The 7,686-nt window shown below is 45.9% G+C and overlaps 1 protein-coding gene across 2 annotated transcripts; it reads left to right on the top strand.

Annotated features, from left to right (window-relative positions):
- The first annotated feature begins 209 nt into the window (after positions 1–209).
- On the top strand, positions 210–6,279 carry ARL2BP (ADP ribosylation factor like GTPase 2 binding protein). 2 transcript variants are annotated; one of them, XM_011000004.3, is made up of 6 exons: positions 210–555; positions 1,320–1,381; positions 2,845–2,951; positions 3,931–4,016; positions 4,239–4,335; positions 4,947–6,279. In XM_011000004.3, the coding sequence occupies exons 1-6, from the start codon at positions 518–520 to the stop codon at positions 5,046–5,048; spliced, it is 492 nt and encodes a 163-aa protein (XP_010998306.2). In that variant the 5' UTR covers positions 210–517; the 3' UTR covers positions 5,049–6,279. The 2 variants fall into 2 exon arrangements, with proteins under 2 accessions (XP_010998306.2, XP_064345206.1); XM_064489136.1 differs by lacking the exon at positions 210–555 and adding an exon at positions 602–981.
- Positions 6,280–7,686: the final 1,407 nt, after the last annotated feature.

Below are 7,686 nucleotides of genomic sequence, written 5' to 3'. Positions count from 1 at the left end.
TCGGGTTCGATTCCTTCCGCTTCAGAATAGGGGCGACGTGACATTTACTCGCCGCAAACGTGCCCACTACCATCCAGCGTCCCTTCGCGACCTTCCATCCGTTTCCCTGACTTCCCCTCCCTGTTTTTGCCCCGCCCCTGGCGTCGGGAAACGTACGCCTGTGATTGGCTGCCGGGAGCCGCGAAGCGGTGGAAAGGTCGCGGTGTCCATGGTGACGGGAGGCGGGACGCGATAACGGACGCCTGGACCCTGCGGCTGCAGCGGCGCACGTAGAGAGGCCCGGTCGGGCTTGCAGGCCCGGCCGGCGCGTGGCGGTAGCCAGGGAGCTCAAGACTGGGACCTTACGCGTAGGCGCTCCCGCCCTGGGCCGTGAGCCGGCCGTGGCCTCGGCGGCGAGGCCTCCTGGATGCGGGTTGGGTAGGTGGCTGCGCCCTGCCCGCGGGCAGGGTAGGAGGCCGTCATCGGACCCGCTTGCCCGCGCCCGGTGTATGTGGCGGCGGCGGCAGCGGCGGCGGCGATGGACGCCCTAGAGGAAGAGAGCTTCGCGATGTCCTTGTAAGTGACGCCGCCCGGGCCTGGGAGGCTGGAGGCCCCGGCTGCCGGCGCTCGGCCTCGGCCTCCGCGTTGTAAAATGGGTGTCTAAGGTGGGTGTGGGGACCAACAAGGCTCCATCCTGGTTTCCATGGTCGATTCCGCTGCTGCGACCGTCAAGTTCAGGCCTGGAGGCCGGGAGTACAGCGTGGTGTCGTGCGATGATACACGCCTCTATCACAATACCCCTGCTCCAGTCCTTAGTCGTCAGCAAAACCTGGCGGGTTTGAGCTGCCGAAGCCCTACCAAGGTTCAGACCACCCCCCCACCCCCCTACTCCCCCACTCCCCCAGGGACTCCCGATCTTACTGCCTCCCTTGGCCAGCCTCGACCGCACCAGGTTTACGCCCGCCCACAAGCAGATAGGTGTGCGGTGATAACGAAGATGCGGTGAGTAGACCCCGAAGGAAATAAATGGGAGGAGCCTTAAGATGTCCTATGCGAGCCTTTGCCCCTGTTATCTGTCCGTTTTGTAATTCCTTGTGTCATGTCAGGTTTTCTGAAAGTTGATCCATGACATGATTCAACTTTGATGTTACAGATGGGTCAAGTGTGTTTTCTTCTGTTTGAAGTTGCTAGATTAGACGATAATCATTCTTAATTGTTGAAGCTGGGTGATGAAAGTTTTTTGCTATTCTTTTTTCCTCTGTGCATGTTTGAAAATGTCCATAATACATTTTTTTAAACGAATTATTTGCAACAGAACCTAATTCAGGCCTGTTTTTCAGCTCTTCCGCCTCTGATGCAGAATTTGATGCCGTGGTTGGATATTTAGAGGACATTATCATGGGTAAGCTTCCTTACCTGTGCTCTTTAGTTTTTAGACCCTTGCTTTTAAGGACATTGAAATCAATTTGGAAAGTTAATTTTAAAAAGAGAGAAAGCATCAAACTGCATATAATTTGTAAGGTAGCATACTATAATACGAAGTAAGCCTTACTGTGATTTGTCTTAGAGGCATATAGCCCCATACTCCTTAAAACAACTAATAACCATAGATTCAGTGCCCAGAAGGGAGTTATACAGGTAACGGGGCACCTAGAAGTTACAAAGCTTTTGGCAAAACTTTAGAAAATATTAACCCTACTTTATTTCAGAGAGTAAGAGCAATTTTGTTTTTTAGTCTTGAGTTTTAATATGTTTGGTACATAAACTACAGTGTAATATTATAACCATAGCACACATGTCCATGAGGAACAAGGTATCATACTTCAGCTAGTTCCATAGGTTCCGAGTTCCTGTTTGTGGATTCATTTTGGCATCCATAAGCCCTGCTAAGTAATAAGCAGTAACAGGCACCAACTATTTAAGACAAGTATGTGGGAGAGAAAAACTTGAGAAGTTTTGTCTGCTGACTTGAAGTTTTCTGAAAATTAGGAAAGGAACACTATATTTGATGTCACTAGCTGTTATTTCTTGGTCTTGGTTAGTAAAAAAATCACTGACCAAGTTTTTGTACTTGTACCTTTGGGTCTTGTAAAGATCCATGCCCTTAACCCCCAAAGACAGTTGTTTCACCACTAAGCATTAAGATCCCATGTGGATCTGAGGATTTGTGGGGACTGCTGAGGGTACTTTGAGTTCTTTTGGCCTCTGTGCTGTGGGGGGAAGTGAGCCTTCTGTAAGCCCAGCGTACTTATCCCAAAGTCTAGGTCATTTGGGAAGCTTTCCTTTTATTTTTAGAAATAATATTCTCTTTGGTTGTTAAAATTCCCTAATCCCTAGTAAGTGTTTGCTAGGAACTAATCTCTCTACATGAAAATTCTCATCTAAATTCCACCTGGCAATCTTATATGATAGGGACCCTGATCATCTTCATTTTCCAGTTGAAGAAACTGGGGCTTAAAGAAATTTATTAGCGTGCCCAAGATCACATAGTTACAAGTGGCTGAGGCAGTCTAGCCTCTGTCAGAGCCCATCCCTTCAGTCACTACACTGTTTCCACCACTGCTGCTGAAATTACCTTATGAGAACCTTTTCATTCCTTTGTGGAGAAGTAATGGGAGGGAGTTCCCAAGCCACCCTGGGATGTCTGTGTGTTTAAAATGGACTAGAGGATGGCAGTGGTGGTTGTGCAACCATGTGAATGCTCTTCATGCGCCCAGGCTGCACATTAACACCTTTGGCTTTCCCTATGCTAGAGACTGGCCATTGAGAAAGTAATTTGGCTGACATATAATTCCTACCTATTTGTAAATCGGAATGGTTTTCTAATCTCCATTAAAAAGACTAATTTTTCCTATTGTGGTTCAGATGATGAGTTCCAGTTACTACAGAGGAATTTCATGGACAAGTACTACCAGGAGTTTGAAGATACAGAAGAGAATAAGCTTACCTACACACCTATTTTTAACGAATATGTAAGTGGATTCCTAGTTCTCCTACTGGAGATTAGGGTTTCTTTAAAATATGAATTTAGGGTCAAAGGATGTTGAAATTTACTCAACTTTTAAAATCTGCCACCAGCACTCTGCCAGGAATTCTAGTTAGAATCTGGTTTAGTTTACATCTCCTGTTGTTTTCCGCTGCACAGTTCATGGGGCTGTTTTCAAAGTATTTAATGATTTCGTCTTCTATTTTAAAAGATATTTGGCTTTATCATAATCCTGCTTTCAATTACAGTACACCTTGCATTTATATAATTTTGACCTTTGGCTTTCACACACCATTTTTTCCTGCTACACAATCCAGTCAGGTATGCATGACTGTTAGTTAAAAGTGAAAACCAAGACCAGGATCATTAACTAATTGGTGGCAAAACCAAGACTAGGACCCAAGAACCTCGACTCTTGACCCTTGGGTCTTTGCACTATGCCAAGGCTTTGTGCAGCCTCCTGGAATGATCTCATCTGTTTGAGAAGAGGTTTGAGCCTCCAAGACTTTCTTTCCTTAATACAGAAGCATGGCAGAGTTAATGAAGGTTTCTTCAGCCAAGCCTTAGCTCAGAAGGAACCTGTGATTGCCTCCAGCACTATGCCTTTTTGTCTGTTCTTTTTGCACAGATTCCATCTACCCAGGAAGAAGACCCCCACTTGTTTCATTCCTCACTCCCTGCCATGAGGGGTGGGAGCCCTGCTGCTCCCTGTCCCGACCTACTTTGGAGCATTCCTCTTGTTACAGTGTAGCTGCCTGTGGCCGCCTCTCTCCTGTGGTGGGCCCGGCACAGGGCGTGTGCTCAGTGAAGGCAGGAGCTGGGTTTGGGTTCTCTTTGGTGTCACCAAGCTAGGCACATAGAAGAGGCTCTTAGGAAGTGTTTGCAAAGGGCTGAAGGGCAGGCTTTCTGAAAAGAAGTTTTGTTTTCCTAAAGCACGATCTGACCAAGATTCTTTCCACTGTTAGATTTCTTTGGTAGAAAAGTATATTGAAGAACAGCTCTTGGAACGGATTCCTGGATTTAACATGGCGGCTTTCACTACGACTTTACAGTGAGTTGAGCTTGACTCTGATTTACCTTTTCTCACCCTTCTCCTTCTTCACTCTGAAAAAAAGACCTTCCTCCCCCACACCCCACCAGTGCTTGAACATCAAGGTTTAGAGCACTAGGTGGTTAGGTCATGGGTGGGAGGCCCTCCAGACCTTTGAAGGGAATCTCAGAGATGGTCTGTGTCATCATTCATTTGTGAAGTAGCCACCCTTTTCTTTTGCAGGCACCATAAAGATGAAGTGGCTGGTGACATTTTCGACATGCTGCTCACGTTTACGGATTTTCTGGCTTTTAAAGAAATGTTTCTGGACTATCGAGCAGTAAGTCCCTCTTGCCTGTTCAGCCACGGTGAGCCACTTAGAAAGTCCAGGTGGACCTGTCGAGCACAAACCACACCCCTGTGCTTTTCCCTGTAAGACAGGCCAGTATCAGCCTGGCAGCAAGAAACGTGTCAGCAGAGTGAACTGCAGTCCTCCTCTGGCCGGGGCCCGGATCCCTTAATGAGGAATTACATGCTCATGGTTTTGGTAAAACAGGGTCCCTAAATAATCAAAATGACAAAACCAAAAAGCAGGTCTAATTGCTTTGGCTTTCCTATAATGCAGGAAAAACAAATGGTTTTCAGTGAAGACAGGTGCTTTTTTTCCGTTTTGGTTTTCAGGTGGATGTCATTAGGGATTGAACCCAGGACCTCATGCATGCTAAGCACACATTCTACCACAGAGCTATACTTTCCCCTCCTTGAGAGAGTTTTCTAAGAGTGACCAGGGCCAGTGCTGAACAAAAATACAAAATCACCTCCTTGCCCTTCCTGTGTGCTCCCTGGTGGCTACCCTCCCATCTCCTCCTCCATGCCAGAAGTGGGTTCTGAGCTAGAAAGGACTTTTTTTCCCATCTCTTGCCTCTTAAAGTTGTTTCCCTTCTTGTGTAGGAAAAAGAAGGCCGGGGAGTGGACTTAAGCAGCGGTTTAGTGGTTACTTCGTTGTGCAAATCATCTTCTATGCCAGCTTCCCAGAACAATCTGTGGTCCTAGGTCCCACCTCCAGGTAATGGGCTCTTTCTGGACGTCACCAGCCCAATGGACTGGGAGAGACTGTGGCTAATTATGACAGAATACACCTTGGACTGACTTTTCTGCAATTCTTCATTAATGTTAAGTATTGATGGGTCTAGAAAATTACCTGACCCTCCTGGGATACTTTCTTGTCTCCTGAAACACCTTCTTTTTTTCAGTAACGCTAGTACTCCTCCCCGAGTAGATATCTTTCCCAGGGGCTTCTAAGTCCAGCGTTCCACCTGGGGGCCCTTCCTAGGCATACATGTTGGTATGTCCACATTTGGAAGAACCCACTGTCACCAACCCTCTTTTGGCCCAGGAGGCCTTGCATGTCCCACCAGGCTTTTTGTGTACTCACAGCTTTTTATATAGGTCAGAGTTTCAGTCCTGAGCCTCATTGGGGCTTTGAACTGGGAGTGTTTCAACTAAGGTGTTATTCAAGCAAGCTGCCTATGTGAAGATTTCTGAAGCTCCTACTATCATAGCCAGTCTTGGCTGTAGGAATCAACTTAGAGATGTCCTTTCCCTAAAAGCTACATGTGATCATCAATCCCTAGCCTTACATTTGCAGTCCTTCTGTCACTGTCTTCTGCTGGCCCTGATGTAGTCACATTGTTTGTATAATTCTCGTTTACCCATTTTTGAAAAAATATTTTTATAGATGAATACTCAGGCTAACCTAGTGGATATAATCTTGGAACTTCCATGATTACCCACTTCAAGATCAAAGTATTATATGCTGTGTGCTTGTTAGTTGTTAGTGCTGTGAGAGCAAAAATGCTTTCTAGTTGGTGTTCCTGTTTTACTGGGCACCAGTGAACATGTGCAGTAGTCTAACAGGGATCCTTTTCCTGTCGCATGTTAGTGTTTGTGCAGGTTTCCTTAAAACACTTTCTGTATAAATCAGTTCCCTAGGCTTTCTGTTGGGGTAGGGGCTCTGAACTTCCTTCTTGCTGTCAGAATAATCCTCCCAAGAGGCTGTTCCCCGGGTCTAGCTCAGCACAAGTAGGAGGTAGCAGACAGCTTGACTGGTCATCTGTCTGCTTGGATTGAGTATATTTGTTTAATACAATGTCTAATAGAATATTGCTGGCCAGAAAACGTGGATGTCACCTCTCTAGAAAGAAAAACCATAGTAATTCAATTCCTGAAGTGTACCTTATTTTTTTTGCTTTTATTTTTTTTCAAGTAAACATAAGAATCTGTACTGACTTTTCACTTGGCTGTTGTGGTTTTAAAGGATGAGCTACAGGCTATGTGTTTTTCTATCCTGACATGGCACTTGCTAAATGCTTTTGTACCGTGAGTAAATTTTCAGGTGTTTTACAGAAACCATCACTATAAATGCTTCATCCCCTTTCTTTACGATAGCTGAGCCACCGCCATTGGGTTATCCATGTTTGGGTCTTTCAAGCTGAAGGCACACTCAGAGGCGGCTTTCAAGCACTGCCTCTGCTGGCCTCGCTTCCCCTTCTTGCTCTTTCTGTAAAGGGGACTGCCCATTGCAGGCCCGGTACGTTGGAAGCACTTGCTGAAGACCCGCTGGTCAGTCTGGTTGTGAAAAGGCAAGTGGACAAATCCAAAGATGAAAGTATAAAAAACGAACAAGGTAAATGGTTCTTTTTCCATTTTTTTCCACTCAGAGGAAAAGGCAAGCAAGCCTGTTGTAGCTTCATATTAGAAAACAGTCTTCCTGATTTCTTTTAAACTAGAATTCTCTCTCCATCCACACAAGGACTTATGTCATCATGTGCCACCCTCAGTGGGGCTCAGGCGTGGCCCAGACAAGGAAGCCCGATGTTTGGCCCCAACCTCAGGACACACTTGCCTCCTTCTCCTGCTTAGGCCCTCCTCACCCGTGGGAAGCAGTGTTCATCCAAACTGCAGGGGCTAAGGACCGGGAGAGGCACTGGCCTGCACCAAAAGGTAGTTATTTGACAAAGTGTGTTAACGTCTCCACCAAAATAGGCTATTTCATGGTGTCAGAAACCTGGTCAGACTTGTGTAGGATTTTTTTTCTCTTAAGCCTCAAAAGAAAATGGGTTGATCTTACTTAAAACTAAACTCTTTATGGCTTGATCCTGGAATAACTATAATTTATTATTCAAACTCTGAGACACTGGAGAGTAAAAAGGGCTGCTGTTAATAGTTATACCAGGACAATAGGCATAAACTAGGCCTGTCCCAGGCCAAATGGGACATGGGTCTCCGACTTAATCCCCCACCCCCTCATAACGGAGTAGGTCATCTGCAACTGGTTGAATCTAGTTATATTTAATTGTTCCCAGTTTTTCAAAACAGGGCCAATGATACCCAGAAATGCCTGTGGCTTGTTATTCAGAGCACGTTGCTCTATGGTAGTAGGAAAATAAGCTCAGGAGGACCCCCCTCTCTGCTGCCACCCCGTCTCTCTACTGTCTGTAGATGCTCCACACATCAAGCACCTAGATTATCTGATCTGTGAACTTTACAGACTTTCAAGATAGGTGACATTACAGCAATCTCAAGTTCAGCAAGGTGACTAAATAATTTAGTGTTAAACTGAGACCCTTGAGAATGGGGGGGGGGGGTGCTGTTAAATTTGTGCCATGATGACCAGCATAAATGAGACAGT

Source organism: Camelus dromedarius, chromosome 9, assembly GCF_036321535.1.
Source record: "Camelus dromedarius isolate mCamDro1 chromosome 9, mCamDro1.pat, whole genome shotgun sequence".
In the NCBI taxonomy this organism is placed as follows: domain Eukaryota; kingdom Metazoa; phylum Chordata; class Mammalia; order Artiodactyla; family Camelidae; genus Camelus; species Camelus dromedarius.
Note: the sequence above shows the minus strand (reverse complement) of the source record. Positions and strands in the feature narration are given on the sequence as shown.

What these genes read in the sequence shown, in the direction of transcription:
- ARL2BP (XM_064489136.1), top strand. Translation starts at nt 683, where the DNA reads ATGGTCGATTCCGCTGCTGCGACCGTCAAGTTCAGGCCTGGAGGCCGG. An exon ending in GCGGTGATAACGAAGATGCG is followed by an intron (nt 982 to 1,319) that starts GTGAGTAGACCC and finishes CCTGTTTTTCAG; the next exon opens with CTCTTCCGCCTCTGATGCAG. An exon ending in GCTTTCACTACGACTTTACA is followed by an intron (nt 4,017 to 4,238) that starts GTGAGTTGAGCT and finishes TTTCTTTTGCAG; the next exon opens with GCACCATAAAGATGAAGTGG.